Genomic DNA, 26,006 nt, shown 5'->3' with positions numbered 1-26,006 from the left:
TAGAAATGGGGTCTTCACAGAGGACAGCACACAGCAATGAGGACATCAGGGTGAGCCCTAGTCCAGTGTGCCTGGAGGCTTTGTAAAAAACAGGAAATTAGAGGTCTTTGTCAGTGCTTTGTTGCTATGACAGGACACCATGACCAAGGCAGTTCTAACTGGGGGCTCAATTACAGTTTTAGAGGCTTAGTTTATGATTGTCATGGCGGGAAGCAGACAGGCAAGGCACTGGAGCAATAGCTGAGAGCTTTACATCCTGATCCACAGGCATCTGGCAGAGAGAGAGAGAGAGAGAGAGAGAGAGAGAGAGAGAGAGAGAGAGAGAGAGAGAGACTAGATCTACCTGTTGTGGGCTTTTGAAACCTCAAACCCCACACCCCAGTGGCACACCTCCTTCAACAAGGCAAACATGTCATCGACTGGGGATACAGCATTCAAACACACGAGGCTACGGTGCTCACTCTCATTCAGATGCAGGGAGACTGCCACATGCCACTAAAGGCAGAGACTGGGCAATTCTTACAGCAGTCAAGGAACACCAATCATAGCCAGAAGATACCAGAAGCTAAGGGCAGATTCTCCTGCATAAGCCCAGATGGAAGCAGCCCTTCCAAGGCTCCAATCTTGCATCACCAGCCCCTAAAACTGTGATCGTGTTTGTGAGTTAAGCCACAGTCTGTGGGACTCTGTTATGTCCATCTCTCAGGAACCAGCACAGAGACTATACACAGAGCTCTGTGGCTTGAACTGGGAGCTTGTCACCAGAAGACAGGAAGAGTTGGGACCAAGCTCTGAAAGGGAGGGAAGTCCTTCAGACCTGAGGTCACCATTGAGCCAACAACTTCCTCTGGGTGTCCAAGAACCATTGAGATGTCTGGGTACATTTGTTAGCATCTTGCCCCTGCTTACAGATGAGGAAACTAGAGACTACATTTGCTTGACAAATGTCAACTCCCAATTTCTTAAGAGGTCCCGACCGGAGAAGGAGAGAGATTGTGACACTGGGTGGAGATAGATTGGTAATGTCTGCCATGGGCAGGGGTTAGAGAAGGGTTCTATGGAGAAAAAGATTTTGCCATTGTATAAAGATTAGATTGGTGAAGATTCTGACATTGAATGTGGTAATTGATTGGTGATGTCTGTGACAGGGTTCGATGGATTGGTGATGCCTGTCATTGACAGAAGAGGCAATTCAAACACACATACCTGAGGTATTTGGTACAGAGGAAAGACAATCTAGACACAATATTCTGTGACTTTTCTTTATGTTGGTCTGGGTTGTTTTACTGTGATTTCTCAGGATACCCCTTTTAAATTTTGTTTTGTTTTGGTTTTTTGAACAGGGTTTCTCTGTTGTAGTCCTGACTGTCCTGGAATTCACTCTGTAGACCAGGCTGGCCTCGAACTCATAGAGATCCACCTACCTCTGCCTCCCGAGTGCTGGGATTAAAGGTGTTCACCACCACCGCCTACCTACCCCTTTTCAATATTAAAGTTTAACCTGACCCTAAGGAGAAGGGGCTGAATTAGGGATCTCTAGATGGCAGGGGTCAGTAGCATCCATGTGATGACCTACTATGGCCATGTGTGAGGCTTAGGATGAGCACTGACCCCACAGATGTTCACACAAACTCCCTGAAGGCATTATGAGCACTCTTGTTTGATTCTGCCCTCTTCATGGGGCCATGGGTATCCAAATGAAGAATACGGGACAATGCCAAATAACCCAGAATAGCCAAACTCCCTGGCCAAGATGTGTGGGACATGCTTAGCCCTTCTGAGATCCCATTTCCTCAGATAAGATGGTCTATGCAGGTTTCCCAGCTGGTTCATCCTAGGTTTTAACTTAGTGGAGAACTGGGAAGCGGCTAAGCAGGACATATCCACCAGACTCTGCGGAGGCCTAGGCAGGGAGACTCCTCACCTCTCACAGCCAGCAACGCCCGGGCTGTGGCAGAGCCCAGAGGGTTGTGTGCGACACACTCATATGCCCCAGCATCTCCAGCCTCTACATGCCCCAGCCATAGGCTCCCATCTGGCAGGGTCCTGAGCCTCTGGCCAGCCTGGAGCGGTTGACCTGACCGGAGCCACTCAATTGTGGGCACAGGTTCTCCCGTGGCCTGGCACCGCAGCTCCACATCCTCTCCGGACCTCACTGTCAGGTCCCGAGGCTCCACCAGGAACACTGGGGCACCTGTGGGAGGAGGAGGGGGCAGGTTTAGAGCTTGGGATGTGGCTCGCTGGGTAAGAGCACTCACTGTGCAAGCATGAGGAACTGAGTTCAGATCCTCAACCCCCATTTTAATAAGCCAGGCGTGCCCTCCACTCACACTTATCTCTACACTCTGATCAGCGCAAGGCTCTGTCACAAACGAGACATCTGTATTGTTTCCCACCCCTGCCCCAAGGCTCAGGGACCATCACGGAAGACAGGGCAGAAAGCCTGTAAGAGCCAGAGGTCAGGGAGGATCAGAGCAAAGCTGCTCTGGATAGGACAGGACTGCCGAGGCCTCGCGCTCTCCGCAGCTGTGGCTGCTTGCGTAGGACCAAACCAGCCGGCATTCTCACATAGGCCAGGATGGGCCTATGAACCCTGCTCCTGAGGAGCGGTTGGCAGCTGCTGGCTCTGGAGAGGAGGTTTCCTTTAAGGATGTGGCCCCAGGAGGTTGACCTCGTTCCATCAGATGACCCCACCCCACTCCCAGCCCCAGCAGTATGCCCAGCATAAATTGGACTCGGTTAACTTATTAAAAAGAAAAGAATACAAAGTTGGGAGTGAGTGGGGAGGGGAACCTTAGAGGAGTTAGCAAGCAGGAGGAGAGGGTGAACACACTCAAAACACACTGCATCAAATACAAGGGTTATGTTTAAAAAATGCCAATTACGGTTATGTATGCCTGTAACCCCCATGCCATGGAGGGCTGAGACAGGAGGATTGCTGGGACTTGCTAGTCACCAGTCTAGTTCCAGTTTCAGTGACAGACACTGTCTCAAGGAAATAACAAGCAAGACCCCTGATCTTCTCCTCTGAATTTTGCATGCAAAACCACAGGTATGTGCACTTGCACAAACATGTGTGCACACACATAATTACACACAAACATACACACAAATAAAATACATGATTATAATATATTGATAACATAAAAAATATTACATAATGTAATATATATTGTTTGTTTGTTTTTAGTCATTCAAGACAGTTTCAAGGGTTTCTCTGTGGATCTCTGGCTGTCCTGGAACTCACTCTGCAGACCAGCCTGGCCTCAAACTCAGACATCCGCCTGCCTCTGCCTCCTAAGCACTAGAATTAAGGCGTGCGCCACCACCGCCTGGTGCACGTAAATGACATCAGAGTGACCAGACAGCAGTCTCAGCTTGTGGAGGCATAATCTGTGATGTTCCCGTGATGGCCATATGGTCATATTCTGTGTGCTCGCTTTTTTCACTCCAGTTAGACCACAGCCATCCTCACACGCCATCCGGCATTCACTGTAGGGACTACATAGCATTCCACTGCTTACCTCTATTGTGATTTCTCTATATGGGGCCCCAACGGTAAAATATTTAGGTCACTTCCAATGATTACAAACGTCTTCCCTGAGTCACCTGCCTTGAGGGTCCCTGAATGGGTGACCGTTTCCCCTCTGGAATGTGGGCTGATGGCTCCTATCTCCTCATAGACCCCCTCACGGTGACCGGTGACCAAGGCAGAGTAGGAGGAGGCACCTGGCTCTAGTGAGGATGGAGAAGATTGGTACCCTAATGCTGTTGGAGAAAGTGCAGAGAGGCCTCTGGTGCTGCTGCGAGCTTCGGGCCTGAGCAAACTGGCACCAGCTGGTGGACCACTCTCACTGTTGCAGAGGCCAGAGTTCCAAAATCAGCTTCGCGAGACTAAAGCCAATGTGTAATGGCTCTCCTGGCTGGCGGCTGTACCATGCCCGCCTATGCCTCAGCTGACCTCTGAATGTGGCTCTGCAGACATCTAGTCCCCACCTGCCTCTCTTTTGTAAGAAGCTGACTCCTCTGGGGCCTGCTATGAAAGTCTAGGATGATTTCTAAAGCTCCTTCTTAGTCTGATCACACTGTGCTCATCACAGGAAGATCTGCCTCGAGGAGCCCCGTCTCGGCTCTGCACGGCCAGTTCTACAAGAGCTGAGCCTTTGTGTGCTGTGACCCATGACTCAGCTCTGGCACTTTCCCAGTAGAGACACAGGTATGCTCCCGGTGACCCGGATGGGACTCTCCTTACTGAGCTCCTCAAAATCCCCCAACCTGGAAAGGATCCTCTAGGGGACCAGAAGCAAGGGTGGGAACATAGCAGAAAACCGTACAACTGCATAAAGGGAGAGATTCCAACACTGTAGGCTGCAGGGAACCAGCGGTGGGCTTGGCCTAGCTGCCTTGGGAGGCATGGTCATAGGTTTTTCAGGTTAGTCCATGGCTCCTTTGGCACAATGTGCCCTTCAGTTCCTAAGAGACCAATGTGCTCAGGCAGCAAAGCATTCAGGCCACTTTGTGGTTCTCTGTGTGTTCCCTGACATGGAAGCTTGAGAGGACCATTGGTCTTAGACATTAACCTGTGTACCCCGTATGACTTGCAAACTTCATTGTATCCTGGCAACCAAAACTGTATCGATCCTGGCAGTTGCCATTATAGTCTGTTTCTAATTAAGGTATAAAAAGTCTGATTGCTCTCAATAACATTGTCACAGCCTCTGTTAAGCTGTGGCCTCTCCAACCTGCCTGACTTAATTCCTTGAGGCCCTAGCCCTATGAGATGACTTTGGCCCAGGAAGCAAGCGTGGGCGCTTACAATGGACGGTGTTGCAGTGTTGTGAGAAAGAGGTTGGACCTGTGACATGATCCCAGTTAGAGCTTCTCTCTGGGTTTGGTGGAGCTGGAGGTGGAGCCCTGGGCCACAGACACACTAGACACGGGCTCTTCAACCAAGCCTGCCCCAGCACAGGGATTTTATACAAGGACTGGGGAGATGGTTCATACACAGAAAATAAAAAATTTAAGTCTTAGCCAGGCGGTGGAGGCACAAGCCTTTAATCCCAGCACTCAGGAGGCAGAGGCAGGTGGATCTCTGTGAGTTCGAGACCAGCCTGGTCTACAAGAGCTAGTTCTAGGCCAGGCTCTAAAAAAAAAAAAACCAACAAAAAAATTAAGTCTTAAAAATGAAAACTAAGCAAGGGGGAAAATATCGTGCAGCCATGGCTAAGCAAAGTGCCCCCCCCCCCCAAGTACAAAACTTCAACAGAATGGACAAAATGAGCTTAGGGCTTAAGAAACTAGCCAAAGACCCACAATACGCAAAAAAGCTTCTGGAACTTTGGCTGAGAACAGTGGCAGCCTGCAGCCTTTTGCCTGGGACCCGGCTCAGCCCACTCCACATGGCAGCCCCGCTGGCTACCGTGAAAACCCGTAAATTTCTATCACCAGGGCCTGGCTGCATTTTCAGCAGAGGGGAAAACACATCCAGAGGCTGAAATGTGTAGGGTGAGACTGTAGAGCCTTCCAGAAATTTAACAAGGGAAGGGGGTGTGAAGAGGCCTGGGCTGGCTGTTTCCTTACGTCCCAGGTGGGGGTGAAAGAGGCAGACAGAGGAAGACCATGATCACAATGTCTGGTTGAAGAATTGGTGATGGCCACTTTCGGATCTTTGGCGGGTGAGTCACACACCTGTGCTTTCCCCTGTGTGGGCCGGCTGTCATTACTGCTTCAGGCTGAGCATTTCCTGGTTCCTGATTGAGCCTGGGAGTTTCCATTGCTGCTGGGACCAAATGTGGCAAGCAGCATGATAAAGGACAGGGTCTCCCCCCCGGCCTCCCTCCTCCACAGGGAATGAAGACACAGGATCACTGTCAGGCTTGCTGTGGCCTCTGCAGACACCCCAGAACGCTGAGAATGCTGGGGGAGTCTGAGGCTTCTTGATTCCCAGCAGGGCTCCCACTAACAGCGTGAGGAGAAGGCTCCCTTCTGAGGAAGTGGGAACAGTTTGTCCCCTCATCAGGCCTGAGGAACCTGTGGAATGATGATGGTCCCCTAAGGGTTTGGGGGAAGTGTGGGTGGCTCTCTGCCTACACACTGCATGGGTGTACACAGTGATTGCCACAGTAACTGAAGCACGGTGACTGTCCTAGCAATCCAGCTTCCTGCCTCGCCATTTGTCCCTTCTTCTGTTTTAAAATTTGACTTAAATTACATTTACTTATTTAGGGGCTGGGGAGATGGCTTAGTGATCCAGACTGCATACTGTGCTTGCAAAGGACTGAATTTGATTCCCAGAATCTATGTTAGGTGACTCATAACCACTTCCAACTCTGGCCTCTGTGGGCCCCTGTACTCATATGAGCGTGTGTGCATGCGCACACACACACACACACACATGCACACACACACAGAGTTTAAATTTTAAATCTGTTTTTTTGTATGTTGTGTGGTGGTTGTGGTGATGGTGCATGTGCATATGTTGTGTGTGTGTCTAGACACACATGGTCTACACATGTGGAGGTGAGAGGCTAACTTCTGGGAGTTGGTTTTCTCTTCCACCACATGGTGCCAGGGACTGAACTCAGGCTGTCATTCTTGGGGGTAAACTCACCTTCACCCCTTGAGCCATCTCATCAGCCCAGCCATTCTTTCCTTTAGCCAGAGAGCAGGGGCTTTTGCTGGGCTTCCTATCATTTTTTGTGAGGTCCTAGCTGTATTTCCAGATGTTGGCTCAGCCTCACCCATCAGGTCAGAGGAGATTCAAACTTCCTGATCCTCGGGCCCGGGGAGCCTTGGTCTCCCTTCCCTTCTCCTTCAGTTTTTTTCTGCTATCTTCTGAGGTTCTGGGCTTCTGACTGTTCTTAGCAAGTGGGGGAGGCACACAGCTTAGAGGCTTTGTCTGTGACCAGGTCCACCCCACCAGTGACAAAAGCCCCCAGCAAACTCAGGATAAAGAGACCCCCAGTGGGACAGACAGCTGTTCACATCAGACAGAGAGAGACTGAGTCAGGTAGGGTGGGTGAGGAAGGGTGATTCTCTAGGGTGACCGATCAGTGCCACAAGAAGAGCAAAGAAACCAAAGTGTGGACAGGAATGGAGGAAGAGAAAAAGAAAGAAAAGAAGAAACAGACTCTGATCATACATGACATATAGAAGTGCCCTTGTGATGTGGGAGTTCCCTCTGTGTTCTGTGATTACCATTAATGAATAAAAAAACTGCTTTGGACCTATAGCAAGGCATAACTTAGGTAGGCAGGGAAAACTAGGCTGCATGATGAGAGAAAGAAGAAAGAAATCTGCCACCTGAGACAGACGCTGGAAACTTTAGCTAGTAAGCCACAGCCATGTGGTAATATACAGAATAATAGAGATGGGTTAGTTTAGGACATGAGTTTAGCCAGAAATAAGCTTAAGCTATTGGCCAAACAGTATTGCAAATAATATGGTTTTCTGAGTGGTTATTTCGTGGCTGAGCGGCTAGGACAAACATGTGATCTTTCCCCCAACACCCATGTGTGGTAAACCCTACGAAATGGATGGGAAATTCATAAAAAAAAAAAAAAAAAAAAAAAAAAAAACTAAGCTAGTGAGGCCACAGGGCATAAGATCAAGATAAAAAAAAAAATCCTTGGGTGGGCTGACAGGTTGGTGAGGCAGGTAAAAACACTTGTCACATAAGCCTGACTTTCTGAGAGCCAAGTCTTAGAACCCATGCGAAAGCCCGGATCTACAGATCCAGCACTCCTGTGGGCCAGTCAGCCTGGAGCTTACAGCATTCCACAAAGAAGATGGAAAGAACCAACTCCCCAAAACTGTCCTCGGACTTCCATGTTTGTGATGGTGGAGATGATGATGATGGTGATGGGGGTGATGGTGATGATGATGGGGATGATGGAGATGGTGATGGTGGAGATGATGATGGTGGCGATGGTGATGATGATGGTGGTGGTGATGGTAATGGTGATGCTGGAGATGGGGATGATGATGGGGGTGGTGGTGATTGTGATGGGGGTGGTGATGGTAATGGTGATGGTGGAGATGGGGATGATGATAGTGATGATGATGGTGGCGATGGTAAAGATGGTGATGATGATGGTGGTGGTGATGGGGATGGTGGAGATGGTGATGATGATGGTGGTGGTGATAGTGGTGGGGATGATGGAGATGGTGATGGGATGGTGGAGACGATGATGGTGGAGATGGTGATGATGATGGGGGTGGTGGAGATGATGGTAATGGTGGTGGTGGTGGTGATGGTAATGGTGATGGTGGAGATGGTGATGATGGTGGAGATGGTGATGGTAGAGATGGGGATGATGATGATAGTGATGATGGTGGTGGTGATGGTGGAGATGGTGATGATGATGGTTGTGGTAGAGATGGTGATGATGATGGTGGAGATGGTGATGGTAGAGATGGGGATGATGAGGAGGATGATGATAATAGTGATGATGAGCTGGGGATGTAACTCAGTTGGTAGAGGGCTTTCTTAGAATGCATGAAGCTCTAAGTTCATTTCCTATAACTGAATAAATTATGGTGGGGCATGCCTGAAACTCTTGCACTCTGAGATAGAAGCAGGAAGATTGTGAGTTCAAGATCCTGTGACTCCCCTCACCCACAAATCATCTATACTTCTATGAACAAGCATTAAAAACTCCCAAATCAAGCAATTTTAGGCAAAATAAGAAAATACTTAGTCTATCTTAGAGTCTTTGCTGTCTAGGTTCCCTGGGTTGTGGACTGTAGGATGGCTATTCTTAGCTTTATGTCTAAAAGCCACTTATGGGTAAACTGGGAGCTTGGGGCAGGGGGGGGTGTGAAAGGGGAGAGGGGAGGAAGGGGAATGGGGAAAGTGTATCGCTCAATTAAAAACAAGTAAAATAAAGTTAAAAAATAAACCAACAAAAAAAGAAAATACATAGTAATCGGTTTAGCAAAGCAAATACTGTGGCCTGCTCTGAAGTTTGATGTGTCCTGAGAGAAACTAGGGGTCTACAGGAAAATACTGAACCCTTACTTCATTTAAAAATGAGCTCAGATGGGTGGTAATGGTGCACGCCTTTAATCTCAGCACTCGGGAGTCAGAAGCAAGAGGATCTCTGTGAGTTTGAGACCAGCCTGATCTACAAGAGCTAGTTCCAGGACAGGTTCTAAAACTACAGAGAAACCCTATCTTTAATTCTCCCCCTCAAAAAAAAAAAAAAAAAAAAAAAAGCTCAAAATGGATCATAGACCCCGTGTAAGAACCAGAGCTGTGAAAACTTAGGTGTGTGTGTGTCTGTGCGTATGTGTGTGTGTGTGTGCGTGCTGATTGTCCAGCAGCTCCTCGGGCTCCACTTCCCGTCACCGCCCAGTACTGGGGCTATGTGTGTCGTCATACAGAGCTTTAACATTCTGCTTTTATAATCACTTATTCATGTCTGCCATGGTGTGAGTGAGGGGGCCAGAAGACAACCTGTGGGAGACAGTTCTCAGTGTGTACTGTGTGATTCCATAGACCGAATTGAGGGGGTTGGGCTCAGCAACAAGCACTCCGACCTGCCAAGTCATCTCACCAGGCCCACCCTGTTTACGTGTGAGCTCTGGGCATTGAATTTGGGTTTTTGTATCTGCAGGGCAAGCATTGCATCGTTTCTCCAGCCCCAAGGATTTTAAAAAAAGACATAACACTAAATATATAATCCAAAAAGTACAAAATGAGTTAAGTATGGACATCCTTAAATTTACACTTTAGCCTGTCTTTAAAGGCTTTGTCAAGAAAAGTCTAACAGGTTCTAGACTGGGAAAAAGAGAATTCACAACTCAAAGGAGCCAGAAACAAGAAGGCTGTCTGGGATCCATCCAAGTGAAAGTTCCAGAAGAGCAGTGTTTGGAGAAACAGGAAGCAGGTCACGGTGGGCCTGGGGCTGGCCTGGGAGCAGGGGTGACGACAGGGGTCACAGGAAGCTCTTGCTGACAGAGATCTCCAGGTGTGGCCACACTTTCACAGATCTGTGATTTTATCAACAGCCACTCAGATAAGTTCTTTTCTTTTAAAAAGAGCTTAAATTATGTGTATGTATGCATCTATGTGTGTGTGCACGTGAGCATAAATACCCACAGAGGCCAGAAGAGGGTGCTGGGGACCCCTGGAGCTGGAGTAGAGGAAGTTGTGAGTTTTCTGACCTGGGTGCTGGGAACTGAACTCCTGTCTCCTGGAAAAGCAGTATTCTTTACCACTGGGCCATCTCTCTAGTCTACCTTCATCCATACCCACCTTTTAAAAACCTTCTTTAATCAGAGTCTCACAGTGTAGGCTTGGCTAGCTTGAAACTCACTATATAGCCCAGGCTGCTCATGAACTCTCAGTAATCCTCCTGCCTCAGCTTCCTAAGGGTTGGGATTATGGATTTGTGTTTTGTTATAAAAACTCAGGGCAGCAATTAGAGGGGTAAGAGAATAACAAGGATTATTTGGGGTGCTGGGAATTGGTACTGGTAAGTGGGTTCCCTTTATGGAATCTTGCTGTGCTAGACATCAGGTCGAATGCTGTACTTCATCTTCAATATGGTATTTTCTGTAGGGCTGGGGAAATGACTCAGGGGGTAGGGTGTTGGCTGTACGAACATGGTGACCTGCATTTGATCGGAAGCCAGGCAGTGCATGTTTGAAACCCCGATGCTGGGACGGCAGAAGCAGGAGATGTGGGGCCTCCTTGGCCAGTCAGTTAATACAGCAAGGTCCTGGTTCACTGGGAGACCCGTCTCAGAACAGTAAGGTGGACATCAACAGAGGACATCAGCCTCTGGCCGCCACATGTTCATGCACTCCTGAGCACTGCCACCACACCCCTCCAACACACATGAAATACTTTCTGCAAAACCCTCACGACTCCTTCACAGGTTTTCCTGAGGCTCAGACAGTACCACAGAAGCTCTGAGCTGCGTGTCCAACGTAAGAATTGTCACTTTAACCACAAAGGCAGTTTTGATTGAATAGAAGCAACAATAATAAAAATAGCAGCAACATTTTTTCAGCCCGACCCTGAGTTGCACCCTAAATTTGATAAATGTTTCACGGGGCTTCAGTGACCCCTTCTGCATAATTAACCATACCCAGTCATGGCTGGCCCCGAGTGCCCATGTCACCTGACCTCCGCCTGCTAGGGACAGAGCTGAAACTCACTCTGAAGCACCAGTGTCACGGCTTTCGTCACAGCGCCCATCTCGTTGGTGGCCACGCACAGGTACCGTCCTGCATCGTCCATCTGCAGGTGGCAAGGACAGGGGCTCAGGTGAGGACACGGGGCAGCTGGGCACAAACGGGAGACTGTGCTGAGACTCATCTAGCTGGGGAGCAGGGTGGGTGGTGGACAGGGAAACAGGATTCCTGAAAGCAGCAATGGTGCCTGAGGCCGTCCATCTGCTCTGCAGGGGAATCCCTCTGCACTCAGAACAGCGAGGTGGAGGAGGCCTTTGTTGCCCTGGGGAAAGCACAGTTCTGATTCTGCCAGATGCCTACGTGAGCTCTGCCATGCACTGTTGGGATTTGGATGTCCTGGGAATATTTTTGCTAAGTACTATCAAGCACACCTAAAAATTATTATATATTTACTGTTTAGTATGTGCGTGTGTATATGTGTGTGTGTGTATGTGTGTGTGTTCACACGCATGCACTTGCACTTATGTGGAGGCCAGAGGTCAACTTTGGGTGTCATTCCTCAGCTCCTGTCTATCCACCTTGTTCTCTCTGGCTTGGAACTCAATGAGTATATTAGGCTTGGCTGGCCAGAGAGGCAAAGATCAACCTGTGTATTTGCTCAGGACTTGGATTGTTTGAGCTACCCGGCCCAGCTTCTAAAATGTGGGTTCTGGGGATCCAACTCCAATCTTCATGCATCATGACACTTTGCTAACTGAGCCATCTCCCCCCATGCCTGGTACGTTTTAAATCCTAAGGCTTCTCAGGATGCTCGCCCTAGAGTATGGCGCACGCACACGGGGTCTGCAGCCCACTAACTCGGTGACTAAGGACACTCTCTCCATTCACAGGGAGTCCTGTCCATGACTCAAGTCTCTGATGAACATTCTTTTTCCTCCATGTTGCTGCTGCTAGATTTAAAAAAAATTATTTTTAAAAGCAGAGCATGGTGGTACACACTTTTAATCCCAGCACTCAGGAAACAGAGGCAGGCAAATCTCTGTGAGTTCAAGACCAGCCTATTCTACATAGTTAGTTCCAGGCCAGCTAAGGCTACTTCGTAAGACCCTGTCTCAAAACAAAACAAAACCAACAACAACAACAAAAATATAACTCCCAAACAAATCAAAACCCAAATAAAAACCAAACCAAAAGAAATATTTAAAAAATAAAAACCCAAAACAATCCCCCTAACTAATGTCTATTACTTTTTTTTTGTTGTTTTTTGAGATCACTCCTGGCTCCATCTGAGGGGGGTGGATCCAGAGTGGCATGGTACCCTGCCCATGCCAAGGAGGTGGTGTCTCTCCAGGAGGTGGTTTCTAGGGACCTGTATGATGCAGCGCTGAGGGTGGAGACCTGGAGGCCAGATCCACATGGCTAAGTCCAGTGCTACCACGTTACCATGTCTCTGGAGACTCAGCTTCCCAATCTCTAAGAGAAAAAGAGCTGCTAGGACTGTTGCAGGTGTCCCCAGGACTGTTGCAAGTATCTCCAGGACTGTTGCAAGCATCCCCAGGACTGTTGCAGGTGTCCCCAGGACTGTTGCAGGTGTCCCTAAAACTGTTGCAGGTGTCCGCAGGACTGTTGCAGGTGTCCCTAAAACTGTTGCAGGTGTCCCCAGGACTGTTGCAATTATCCCCAGGACTGTTGCAATTATCCCCAGGACTGTTGCAGGTGTGCCTAGAACTGTTGCAGGTGTCCCCAGGACTGTTGCAAATGTCCATAAAACTGTTGCAGGTGTCCCTATGACTGTTGCAAGTGTCCCCAGGACTGTTGCAAGTATCTCCAGGACTGTTGCAGGTGTCCCCAGGACTGTTGCAGGTATCCCTACAACAGTTGCAGGTGTCCCCAGGACTGTTGCAACTGTCCCTAGAATGATTGTAGGTGTTCCCAGGAATGTCACAGGTGTTAAACATAATGGCATTCATGATGGCTCAGGCGGGTGGCTGTCACTGCAGCTGCTCTTGCCCTAGGTCGGTTTTTAATCACCATCTGTGTGGTTCCTAAGTGGGCAGGTCCACAGCCTATGATCATGTGGTGCAAGGGTGGCCTGATGAGTGTCAGTGTCACTGGCTGCAGGGATGTGGGGTGCAGATGAATGCTTGGAAGAGAGCCGGCCATAGGGAACAGGCAACAGAGACAGGGCAGAGCCAGCCACCTGCATGCACTGTGGCCCTGATCTCCAGCGTCGTCATTTATACAGTGGGGTCGGAGTTACCTATTACCTACCTAGCCTGTTCATATTAAAAATAATATTAAGGTGACTTTTCTCACAGGCCACACTTAAATATCTGGCATAAGTCCTCTGTAGGGATGATTTCCCACTATTAGCCTGAGGCAGAAATAACCATGGAGGGTGGTAAGGCACAGACACAGTGAGTAGGGGCGGGGTGTTACCTAGCGAATAAGCAATCCTGTATAGACTGTAGTGGATGGTGAGAACCTAAAGAGCCCTTAGACAGCTGTAAAAGGCATAGCACTGGGCCCCGCCTTGCCTTGGTCCTGAGGATGGTTAGGGAGCCGTTCTGCTGCAGGAGGTAGAGGCGGCTAACTGGCAGTGGAAGGCTATCTTTGGTCCAGCGGATGTCTGGAGCTGGGTCTCCACGAACCACACAGTCTAGCTGGATGTTGCCCCCTACAGGTTCTACTAGGTAGGAGAAGGCTTCTCCTTGCAGGACTGGCGCCTCTGTAAGAGCCAACACCAAAGCAATAGTCAGGAGGGAGCCCCCTTGAAGCCCAGCGTTTCTTTAACCCACTACCAAATGCTGCTCAGCCCATGCCTCCCTCCTGAGGCCTAAGGAAGCTCCTGCTGGCCCAGCATGGCTGTGCACAGTCAAAAAGCTGGCCGTGACCCCCAGGAACTGGGCTGGAAGGGAGTCACTGCTGAATATGAGAGTTTGCTATGATTGCTTAATGATGTCTAAATAGACGCAGGAAGGAATTTTGTCTTATATGCGTCTACAGTACTGGTCCACATAGATGGATCACCCCAGATGCAGATCACACTGTATTTTGCTTCTTAAACAGCAGGTCTATGGGGAAAGAGCACATGGGGCTCCTGTCTTACCCTTCACGTGGATGAAGCTGACAGCCTGCACACGGCCAACTCTGTTCTCAGCCCAGCACATGTAGGTCCCGCTATCCTCTCTGGCCACGGCTGCCCGCTGCAGTATGCTGCCCCCATCCTGCTCAGACACCCCCTCTGTGGTAGAAAAAGAGATGTTCATGACTTTTAGTCCAGGAATTAGGACCTCCATCCCTGGACATTCCGCTGAGGCCTGTGCATCCAGAAGGTGCTGGACAGGCATGCAGACCCGATGGGAGGGTCCCAGGAAGCCGGCGGACTGGGTCAGATCTTTCTGTGGAGGCCACAAGCCACAGAGGATGTGGCCAGAGAATTTGCCTGCTTTATAACTTCCAAGTGACAGTCACGGGTAGGCCTTTGGGGCCTATTAACATAAAGGGCCGGGCAATGAAGGGCAGACCTGTACTCCAGTGATTGGGAATGAAGACAGTAGGCTCAGGAGCTCAAGGCCAGCCTGAGCCACACAAAGTCCTGTAATCTCCCTGATGGGCTAGTCCAGTGGTTCTAGCCCATCTCCCTCCCTAATGCTATAACCCTTTAACACCGTTCCTCATGTTGCGGTGACCCCCAACCATAAAATTATTTTTGTTGCTACTTCATAACTGTAATTTTCCTGCTGTTATGAATTGTAGTGCAAATATCTGATATTTACAGATCTGATATTAGATATCTGCCGTGGGTCAGACATGGTCTCTGGGACAGGAAAGGGACAGACACTGCCATCCTGGGGGAATCTATTTGGGATGCTGCGTGTATTTCTATGTTGAGTTATCCTGTCCCTGGTACCCTTGCTTTTCTCTGTGTCATAGAAGACGCAGCTGGGACCTCTGCTGCAACTTCCTTGGAAAGGGTGGGGCCCAGCCAGGCCTTGTCTGCAGCTGCACATGGGTACTCAGCAGGCCTGGTCTTAGACTTGGGATTAGTGATGCTCTCCGCAGTAGAAAATGACATTTTCGGGAGGGGGGTACCCAGCGATTCACTGGAGAAGCAGGTATTTGTCAGGTACCTACAGTGTACTCTAACATTATGTTCCCCCTGGGTCTCAGAAGGGAGGACAGTTACCCCCTGTTGGGGTTGCGTCTTAGAGACAGAACACAGGTAGCCCCTCCTGACCTGAGGTCTCTGGAGCTGGGTCTACTGCTCAGATGGCTCGTTGCCAGCTCCCACATATGGCTTAGAAGTGTGCTCATAGACAGGCTTCCCTGTCTCCCTGTATAGCTTGGACATCCAAAGCCTGAAGGACCCACTCCCACCCTCTCCTACCTCCTAGGTCCCAGCTCTCATCACCCCTGACTCCAGGAGACCCAAACCTGTCACAGGTTGGTCGTTGACGGTCCAGCCAATGCGGGGTGTGGGGCTGCCCCGGGCTGCACAACGAAGCCATAGCCTGTCCCCAAGGCGCAGGCTGCGGTCCCCGGGCAAGGTGGTGAGGACAGGCAGTGTCAGGATGGTGAGATGCACACGGCGGCGGGCGCGGCCCACAGCATTCTCTGCAGTACAGATGTATGTGCCTGCATCCTGGTCCTGTGGGCAGAGGGGGCTGGTTCAGGATGGAGACTGCCTCTGCCCCTAGCCTGGGCCAGAACACCCTTGGAGACCCATTTGGAGCATCCAAACCAGAGAAGCAGAATGTTTTTCCCCAGATCCTACAGTCAGCAACAGGCCAGCTTCCCTGAGGTTAGGGAAGTATCCATTGGTTTTTCAATCACCCAAGCTTTGACCACATAACCAGAGTCACGGTCCCCAGTCCTGCTTCCTGAGATTTACTGAGTGGCTGGACCTTGTGTTCAAACTGACCCATGCCGGTTCATTCATGTTTGAAACATCTAAGAAGTGGCTCCAACTTTGGGGGCCTTTGTGGAGAAAACCCAGTGAGGTTCTGAGGGGAGAGGTTTGGTACAGCACTGGGGCTGTGGGGGCAGGGGCTGGTGCCCTGATAACCCTCACGACTGTATGTCACCCTGCAGCTGCAGCGTCATTGAAAACATGGCTTCTTTTATGGTACTGATAATCAGTGGCGTGGCGCCCCACAGCCCGGGCTCTGCACCGCCCCCTGAGCTTGGAGGACACTCATGGCCGAGGCTGGCTGAGAGCAACTGATGCTCCTTGGAGAGACAAGCTGTTGCTATGCTTCTCTGGGAGGTGGTGGAGGAGGTCCAGTTTCAAACCTGGCTTCTAATCACAGACAGAAGCTATCTTGGGATATCCAGTTGCACTCTGAGCCTTGGCTTATCCTTTCGGGTGGGATGCCAGCACTGCCCTCCCAGGTTCCCAGGAGCTAAAGGGCCTAGCAGGGCTCAGGGATAACCTTGGCTACCAGGTGGTGCTCCACAGATATCTGCCATCCTGGAACCACACTCACCTCAGAGTTCTTCACCAGGAGTTCCCCAGAAGGCTGCAGGGTGAATTTGCCATCAGCTTCTGACACCAGCTGACCATCCTTTTCCCAGGTGATGGTTGGCTCAGGGTTGCCCTTGGCTGTACAGGGCAGGAGGGCGTGGGAGCCCTCAGTGGTGGACAAATCTGGGAGGCCATTCTCAATCACAGGCGGGACTGCAGGGAGATGGGATGCCCATTTGGGGCTGGGTTAAGCTGTGGTAGGGTGGGCCGTTCTGTGACACTGCGCTTTTTGGTACCCTCAGCCCCTATCAACATCTACCCACTGCCCAGCCTGTGGTCAGAATGATCAGAGGGTTCTGCTTGTTGACATCATGTCAGGGTGACCCTTTCACACCTGTGTGCCCAGGCGTGTATACAGATGTGTATGCACACACATACAATGATTTAACAAATGTGGTAAGGGCAGAGACTGTGTAGGATCCCATTAGCACAGGTTCCCTGTGTGTGCCAACCTCAGAGACCATGTGTAGTGAAGCTTGTACACCCCGCTCCCATAGGGACGATGCTATGGACAGAGTGAAGGTCACAGGTAGGTGTGCTTGGTGTCATTCATCTGGTGACATGCATCCATGCTGGGCAAGCAAGCTCGGCAGGGTATGGAACCAGGAGCCACTCTGGACTCATGGCAAAGTCTGACCTTAGCTGCAGAGCCGTGGCCATGCAAACATCCTTCCAACAGCCACAGGGCCAGAGAACCCTGAACCCCACTGAACGAACTCTACATGGTGAGCAGACATTGGCAGCTAAAGGAGAGCCACATAGCAGCTTCTGGTCAGGGCCAATAGCTACTATCACCAAGTTACAATGAAAGAAGGGAGTCCAGGTTAGCACCCCAGGAGGGGCTGGAGAAGGCAGAGGGTGAGTGTTTATGCCTGGAACACGACTGTGGTCAAGAGGAAAGCAAGGGCTCTCCCTAGTTCCTTCAGCAGTGCTGGGTAGGGAAGAAGTAGGTCAGTCAGGGCCTGAGTAGACTATGGAGAGAGAGAGAGTCTCAAAACCCTGGGCAACCATGTCCCCTTCTGGGCCCACCTTGCACCACCAGCCTGGTCTTTGCCATTGCACTGCCCACACTGTTCTGGGCAATGCAGAAGTAGTTCCCGGCATCCTCTGGGCTGGTGTGCGTGATCCACAGCTGGCCGTTGGTGAGTACCTGTGTACGTGTTCCTGGATTTGAAGGAATAACATTAAGAATAATTTCTGGGATGTGGGGAGTGGATCTGAACCTGGGGGTCAGGACCCCTTTGGCGAGGGGTCCCATATCAGATATGCTGAATATCAGATATTTACATTATGATTCATAACAGTGGCAAAATTATAGTTACGAAGCAGCAACGAAACAATTTTGTGGTTGTGGGTCACTACAACATGAAGAACAGTGTTAAGGGGCCACAGCATTAGGAAGGTTGGAAACCACTGGCCTTGAGAGACCAGATGTGACGAGATGATCTGTCTGACTTGCTGGTGAGCACACAGGGCATTCCCAGACTTCCCAAATGGTCTCTGGGCGCTCAGATAGGATTTCAGAAAAGAGGGCAGGAGAGGGGTCACCAGAGCAGAAGGTGGGACTGTGTCTCTGGCCCAAGTTGGGCTCTGCGGGACCTCTCCCAGGGGAGAGGAAGGGGCCTCCTTGCCCTTCCAGCTGGCCTCTGTGAGGTCTCACCTTCAGGGAGGCTGAGACCCTCCTTCTGCCAGATAATCGCTGGCTGGGGGATGCCAGAGGCCTCACAGGGCAGCAGCACCTCCTCCGACGCCACAACCTGAACCACGCTGGGCAGTGGCTTCACCACTGGGGAGGCTGCGGGCACAGAACACAGAGGTTTCTTCCACAAGAGTTCCTCAACCAGGATGTATATCAAAGACGAGGGGCCTCTAAAAGAATAGGGACTCGGTAACCTCAGGCCAGCAGCAAGGCTGCATGGAACCCTTTCTTTCCCAAAGATTCCGAACCAGGAATTAACTTCAGGTAACTGGTGTGTGTGTGTGTGTGTGTGTGTGTGTGTGTGTGTGTGTGTGTGTGGTGGGGAGGGGTGAATCAGGGGCTAAGGTCTCCTCTATACTCCTAGCACCACCTGCCTCCAGTTCCACCTTCCCCTTTTACCCAGGGGCCTCAGGCAGCCCAGGTGGGGGGCTTACCTTGCACTGTGAGGACCATGTGCTTGCGGGCCACCCCCGCAGCATTGCGAGCTGTGCAGGTGTAGCGGCCAGTGTGGATAGGAAGGGCTTGCTCAATCTCCAGAGCACCTGTGGGGGGAGCCAGGCATGGTGGGGGGAAGGGGAGAGGGCTGGGAACAGGAATTCCTAGTGATGGAGGGGGCAAGGTTGTTACCAACACCCTCCCGTTCAAACTGTCTCTGCTGCCCCATGCGAGCAGAGGGCATGCGGAACAGGTTCTAAGCCCATCATGCTCCCTGCCGAAGGTGTGACTGACAGCTTCCTCTGCTCTCCGGGCCTCAGTTTCTCAATGCGCATAATGACAGTCAGACACCATGGGCTTGCATGGCCTCCCAGCAGTGGGACCCCAGGGTCAGCTGTTCCTTTCTGGGAACCCTGGCTTTCTCCACGCGCTCCTCCTCTGGCTTCTGAGTCTCCGGGGACTCCCTCTGCTCTTCCAATGTGCCTTCTCACAGCCTCGGCAGCAGTGAGTCCCAGCACAATCTCACTGCAAAGTGTTTGGGGGATGCTATCTGAGGACCCCTGGGGCCTACTGGGTGGGGGAGGGGAGCGAGGTTACTGGCCTGTAATCCCAGGCTGGAAGGAGGGATTCATTGCACATTGAAAATCAGGGGACACCCTGCCCAGTGGTCTTGAAGACAGGGTTTCCAGCTAACAAGAGCACTCAAGCGGGAAATTGCCCATTTTGACAAGTAAATGCAATTCTTTTTGTTGTTTTGGGGTTTTTTTTTTTTTTTTTTTTCAAGACAGGGTTTCTCTGTGTAGCCCTTGCTGTCCTGGAACTCACTTTATAAACCAGGCTGGCTTTGAACTCAGAGATCTGCCTGCCTTTGCTTTGCCTTCAAAGTTTTGGGATTAAAGGTGTGTGCCACCACTAGCTGGCTGCAACTTTTTTTTTTTTTTTTTTTTTTTTTTTTTTTGAGACACGGTTTCATGTAGCCCAGGGTGGCTTTGAACCTACTCTCTAGCTAAAGATGACCTTGAAATTCTAATCTTCCTGCCTCCACCTCTCAAGTACTGGGATTACAGGTGTGGACCACCGAGCAGGCTTTGTGTGGCTCAGTGGATGGAGCCCAGGTCTCTTTGCAAGCTAGGAGATTGGTCTCCTGAGTGAGCTATGTTCCCAGTACAGCCACGACATTTTAAAAATCACCTCTGTTAGCCAAACTTCATCAAGAATAGGTACCCTCAAACACCAAAAGGTCAAGAGCATGGTTTTAAAATGAAGGCTGGTGCCTTGGGTGGAGCGAGCTTTCTCAACACTCTCAGGGTTTTTCTCCTTTCCCCAGGATCCTGGAGTTCCTCTGCTAGGCCTCAGGCAGCAGCACAGTGTGCAGGAAGGGGTACTGAGACTCAGAGAGGGCGAGAGTCTTCCCTCAGGTCACACAGCAGAGTGAGGGAACCTCTTCTTCCTTGCTGCCCGGGTCTCTTCCATGCCTCCGTGCAGCCTCCTCCCTCCTCAGTGGTTTCTCTGCTGCTCGCCCTTACTCACCAGAGGGCAAGACTCTATATCCGCTGCCCCTTGCTCCCAGCTGGGTCCCTGCTTTGCTCCAGGACACAGCTGGGGCTGGTGACCCTGTGCTGTGGCACGTGAGGACCACGGGCGCCATCCTGGTCACCGTGAACGCTGTCTGGTCATCCGCAATGGTGGGAGGAACTGAAACATAAGAGAAGTCCCTGCTGAGGCGCAGAGAGGCCACGGGGCCACAGGGCCAGGACTGTCATGAAGGGAGGCTAAGACACGAGGGGGCACAAGTGATGACGGGGACAGAGGCTGAAGCTGTGGGTGTGGCCAAGTCATTCTGGCACACTCAGCAGATATTCTGGGCACATAGATACAGTCATGAATAGCATTTTGGAGGGACATTGGCCTGGTGACTAGGGATGGTGACTCTGGAGAAGGCGGCACTCAGTTGAAATATGGAGAAGAAGGTGTTGGCTGGGTGAAGGAAGGATGCTCCTGACAGAAGAGCAGCATCGCAGAGGTCCTGAGGTGAGGGACAGCATATCTGGTCCCAGAGTAAGCCACAGGGCAAGTTGAACCGGGTGCGTCATCGGAGCTGGACCGCATAAGACCCTTGTGGGTCCAGCTGAAACTTTAGTCTGCCTGAGGGCAGGGACAGCAAGGAAGGAGTAATCTAACCAAAACTTTTGTCTGCCTCAGGGAAGAGACAGCTAAGGAAGGAGTAATCTAACTGTACATGATGACAAGGTCAGAGTTGGGCTTAGACTATTCTAGACTAGGGGGCTCTCAGAAACTGTGCCACACACGAATTACATTAAACTGGTGGGAAGTGAGACCCAGGAGGGCTTCCTGAAGGAGGGTGTTGTGCCCACATTTCCCGCCTCTGCCAGGACTCACGGAGGACGGTCACCTGGTAGCGCCTGCGGGCCTCGCCCACCTCGTTGTTCACCACACACTCAAACTGGGCTGAGTCCTGAGGGCCAGGGGCCGCAAGGAGCAGGGCATTGGAAGGCAGGAGCCTGGGGCGGACAAAAGGATGGCCAAAGTGAGCGGCCTGTGGTGAGCTAAATCAGTCTCCCTGCCCAGGCTACCCTGCCTCTACCCCTAGACATAACTCCTGAGGTATCTTTTGGGGCTGGAGAGATGGCTCAGAGGTTAACAGCACCTCCTCCTCTTCCAGGGGACTCAAGTTCTGTTCCCATCATGCATGTCAGGTGATTGACAACTACCTATAACTCCAGCTCCAGGGGATCTGAGACCCTCTTCAGCCCCGTGGGATCCACATATTCAACACAGACAAGCATCATGCACATTGGAGAAAAAAAGTTTCTTCTAGAACTTTCTACTCTTATGAAGTCTCAGCTCTTGGACTTGTGGTTCACTTCTGTTCCCATCCATGTTTCTTTGCCTCCCGCATGTTTGGGACCGTGATTCAGATTATGACAACTGAGCTCCAATCAGAAGCTATGAGACATATAAAACACTTCTGATGGTCACTAACATCGGCTGCGTGTGAGACACGGGCAACACTCAAAGGCTCTCAGCAGAGTTCGTGTGCCCCACAAATAGCCTGCCATTGAGGTTCCCCTAGTCCTCCCATGTTTCTCTGTGGGGGCCGTGTGTTCCCGCACCTCATCTCTGGCCAGGTAATCCTATCTGCCCCAGTGGTACCCTGAGGTCTGGGACCCTCCTCACTAACCCTGCCACACTCTATAGGATGGGGTCCCCTAACCTCCCATATCTCGTCACTGTAGATGGACTGTTTGTTACCGGTAGGTGTCTTGCTGCAGGCGGAAGTCCAGCTTCTGCCCATCCTTCCACCAGCTCACCAGGGGCTTGGGAGAACCCCTGGCCTCACAGGGCAGCGAGGCTGGGCTGTGGGCGGTCAGGGTCAGGTTGGAGGGGCCAGGGGCAATGGTCGGGGGCTCTGGGGAGAGGTTGGTTATTAGGAGGCAGGCACGGGATGGGGGACATGGGGGCTTTCTGAGACTGTGCCCAGAGGAGGAGCTCAGACTTGGGACACTCACTGCCAGAGTTAACCCATCCCGTGGAGCTGAGGGACAGGGTGCTCCCCGGAGAGGACTGACTTCAGGTCTTTATGCTGGATTGTTTGGACCTTTTGTTTAGTTTTGTTTGGTTTTTCGTTTTTTGAGACAGTGTTTTTCTGTGTAGCTTTGGAGCCTGTCCTAGCACTCTCTTGTAGACCAGGCTGGCCTCAAACTCATAGAGATCTGCCAGCCTCTGCCTCCCAAGTGGTGCGATTCAAGGCCTGTCACCACTGCCCGGGGCCTGTTTGGGCCTTTTGAGTCCCTAATTTAGTGTCTTCCTGACACCCCATCCTTGAGGGAGGCTGCCAGGGTCTCTCTCCTCAGCCCTGCCTGAGGTCAGAGTCCTGGAAAGCAGTAAAACTGCCATGGGAGGGAAAGCTTGACCACCGCACCCCACTCACTGACTTTGAGTCCGTTCCCTTAGACATTTAAGGAAGGGTGTATAACACATTGTCCTCTGGGTACATAGGGGGAAACTCCTGGGTTTCATGGATAAAACCTCTTGAGGATCATTGCTTTTGGACCCTGACATCTGGAACAACTCAGAACTAGCAGGACTAGTTCCTAGCAGGACTAGTTCCTAGCAGGACTAGTTCTCAGCAGGACTGGCTCCCAGCAGGACTGGCTCCCAGCAGGACTGGCTCCCAGCAGGAGTGGATGCTAAAGGCAGGAAGGAGGCCTTTCCCTGTCCACCTACCAAAGACTCTGAGGTCCAGGCCTTGCCGGTCAGAACCAGCAGAGTTGGACGCCAGGCAGAGGTAGTGTCCGGCATCCTGTGCCAGGACTGGATGGATCTTCAGCGAGCCCTCGGGCAGAAACTCTAGCCTGGAACAGAAAGAGGGGTTGCCATGGAGATAAGTACACCGGGCTCTGAGAGGGGCTGGACCCCTGCCTGTCTCCAGCAAGATGCCCTCTTCTGCCCCCAGCTCTTCCTACAAAAGGATTAAAACTCAGTCCTGCACACGGGAGACCAACACAAGGCTTCCACACACCACCTAGCGGCAGAGAGGTCAAGAGGGGCTGCTCCAGGTGGCAGTATCCTCACTATTTTGAGAATGGCCCCAGTGGCCAGGCAGTACTGGGCAGTCCTGCCCTTAGACACAGTAGATTGGATAGGGGGTGGTCCATCACAGAGGCTGGGCCAATGGTATTGCATGCTTTGAGAATTTGGGTTTGGTAGTCACAGAAGTCGGGCACACTCCAAAGACTGTAAATTTGGGGTGGAGAGAGGGTACCTGCCATGCTCACAGAGGCAGGAGAGAGAGAGAGAGAGAGAGAGAGAGAGAGAGAGAGAGAGAGAGAGAGAGAGAGAGAGAGAGAGAGAGAGAGAGAGAGAGAGAGGAGTGGAGGAGAGGACACCATATTTAGAGAGAAACAGATTTACAAAGTCAATGGTGTGCCTGTCTTTGTGATCCGAGAGCCACCCTTATCCTGTGTGAAGTCACTTTTCTGCTCCAACTGCCCAAGAGAGTTTCTTTTTGTGACTGGCAAAGAGGACCCCAAACCAAGATCCTCCTGAAGCCCTTCCCTTCTGGCTCCCACCTGGGGTTCCCAGGATCCAGAAGGACCCCATCCTTCCGCCAGCTCATGAGGGGCGTGGGCACGCCATGGGCCTGGCAGGGCAGCAGGGCCGTGCGGTTCACTGAGATGTCCACTGCGGTTGGTCCTGGCTGGATGGTGGGTGCCGCTGGGGAGGAGCAGAGGGCAGGGCTGGGAGCCTGGGGCTCCGAGGGGATGGCGGGGGTGGGGTAGGGAGGAGGACACTCACTGTGGATCTCCACATGGAAAGCCACGCTGGTGCTGCCTGCGGTGTTGCGGGCTGTGCAGCTGTAGTCTCCACCGTCGGCCGTGCTCAGCGCCTGCAGCTTGAGGAACCTGCCCTGCTCTGGGAACTGAGTGTGGGCATCTTCCTACAGAGCCCACCAGAGTAGGGGGAGAGAGATCTTTATTGGCACTTAGCTATGACCCCTGACCTTTGTCTCACGGATTCAGAACTGAGTCCTGAGTTGCATCCTCTGGCTGGGAAAGTCAGGGGGCAGAAGGGAAGAAGGACCTAGCCCTTCTCTGAGTCCCACCTGCAGGTCTGTACCACAATCCCCCACTTAGCTTCTGCATGATGGTTCCCTATGGATCAAACCAGTCTTGGTGCAAATAAGCACCAGGCCAGGAGGTCTGAGGAACCTATGAGACTTGGCAGCAAGGGTCTCGGCTCCATCTTAGGCTAGCAACAGACCTGCAGCAGATGGTTACTCTGCTGAGAGCCCCCGGAACCTGGAGGGGCTGAGTACTGCCACCACCCCCACCCAAAGGCCTGCAAACCCACAGTCCCCTAGCTACAAACTGGACCCTTAGGAAGGGTGGGCACAGACAGCTTGTCATAGATTTGGGTCACAGACTCCTCAGTGTAACCCGAAGGTACCATGGCAAGAACACCAGGTATGACTTCCGGTCTTGCTGCAGACACTATATGGAGTGACACTATTCAACAAGGTAGAAGATGTGCCCACTGTAGGCATGAGGAGCGATGTCCAGGACAGACCCTCAGCACCCTCCAGAGGCCCCAGTGATGGAGATGAAGGGGCCCACCTGAAGCAGGATGCCACCTCGATGCCACTCAATCTCTGGTGCTGGCTCCGCCTCTACGGAACACTCTAGGATGAGCTGCCCTGGAGCCAAGCCAACCACAGAGCGGGGACCCCGGGGCCCAACAACATTTGGAGGGGCTGGGGGAATAAGAGAATATGATAGACGGACCCACCCCCTCAGGCCCCACTGTGTCTCTCCTTCCCCTGTCCTCCCCGTGGCACCTACCTTGAACCCTGACCCGGAAGCTCTTCTCAACTTCACCTGCAGGGCTCTCAGCCAGGCAGGTGTACAGCCCCGCATTGTTCACCTGGAAACAGAGCAAGGAGATCAGCTGCTTCTGGCCCCATGTGTCCGCCCCTCAGGCCTCCCCATCGTCCACCTTCCAGTCAGCTTATCCCTTGCTGGAATTCTCTCTCCATCTTGCTTTTGAGGTGCAACCAGGGCAGGCCTGCAACTTCTGGGAAATCCCTCTTGCCCCTGCCATCTGGTTTTGCTATCATCCTTGGCTCTGGCCTGCCTAGGAGTTCATAGGACATAGGCCAGGGATCATGCCCATAGCCACAAGGCACACAAGAGAGGATGTAGGGCAGGCTTGGTAGCTGCCCACAAAACAGCTGCGGTTTATTCTCCAGTACCAACTCAACCCTAGTGGGCAGGCGCCAGTACCTGCACGTTCCTCACGCGGAGCACACGGCCAGCTTGGCTGTCTTTCTCTCCTCTCCTCAGGGCCTGGCCATCTTTATGCCAAGTGATGTTGGGTGGGGGGATGCCTCGGGCCTCACACGTGAGTTCCAGGTAGGCACCAGGTGTCAGTGACAGCTCTGAGGTCTGGCCAGAGTCCACAATTTGAGGGGGATCTGCAAGATGTCCACCAAGGGTCAGACATTTCTCCCTCCCTCACCACCCAGCGGTTCACAGCTGAGGGGCCAAGAAATGTGAATACGGGGGGAGGGCAGGATATCGGGTGGCCATTTAAAGAGAAGCTACAAGCCCATGCCCCCAGGACAATGGTCTGTACTTGCACACCGACAAGGACTCGGTACATGGGAGGAGACAGACTGAACTG

General features: G+C 51.7%; 1 protein-coding gene across 1 annotated transcript in view; it reads right to left on the bottom strand.

The window, feature by feature from the left end:
* Hmcn2 (hemicentin 2) overlaps positions 1-26,006 on the bottom strand; it is a 162,110-nt gene that overhangs the window by 13,100 nt on the left and 123,004 nt on the right. The window contains 18 exon segments of the mRNA XM_057755127.1: positions 1,925-2,194; positions 11,167-11,248; positions 13,680-13,870; positions 14,252-14,386; positions 15,580-15,793; positions 16,632-16,822; positions 17,699-17,833; positions 18,330-18,464; positions 18,803-18,910; positions 20,334-20,498; positions 21,204-21,325; positions 22,077-22,233; positions 23,052-23,179; positions 23,897-24,041; positions 24,123-24,264; positions 24,941-25,077; positions 25,166-25,247; positions 25,607-25,797. Coding sequence (XP_057611110.1) covers positions 1,925-2,194; positions 11,167-11,248; positions 13,680-13,870; positions 14,252-14,386; positions 15,580-15,793; positions 16,632-16,822; positions 17,699-17,833; positions 18,330-18,464; positions 18,803-18,910; positions 20,334-20,498; positions 21,204-21,325; positions 22,077-22,233; positions 23,052-23,179; positions 23,897-24,041; positions 24,123-24,264; positions 24,941-25,077; positions 25,166-25,247; positions 25,607-25,797 — 2,730 coding nt within the window.

Source organism: Chionomys nivalis, chromosome 22 (assembly GCF_950005125.1).
Source record: "Chionomys nivalis chromosome 22, mChiNiv1.1, whole genome shotgun sequence".
NCBI lineage: Eukaryota > Metazoa > Chordata > Mammalia > Rodentia > Cricetidae > Chionomys > Chionomys nivalis.
Note: the sequence above shows the minus strand (reverse complement) of the source record. Positions and strands in the feature narration are given on the sequence as shown.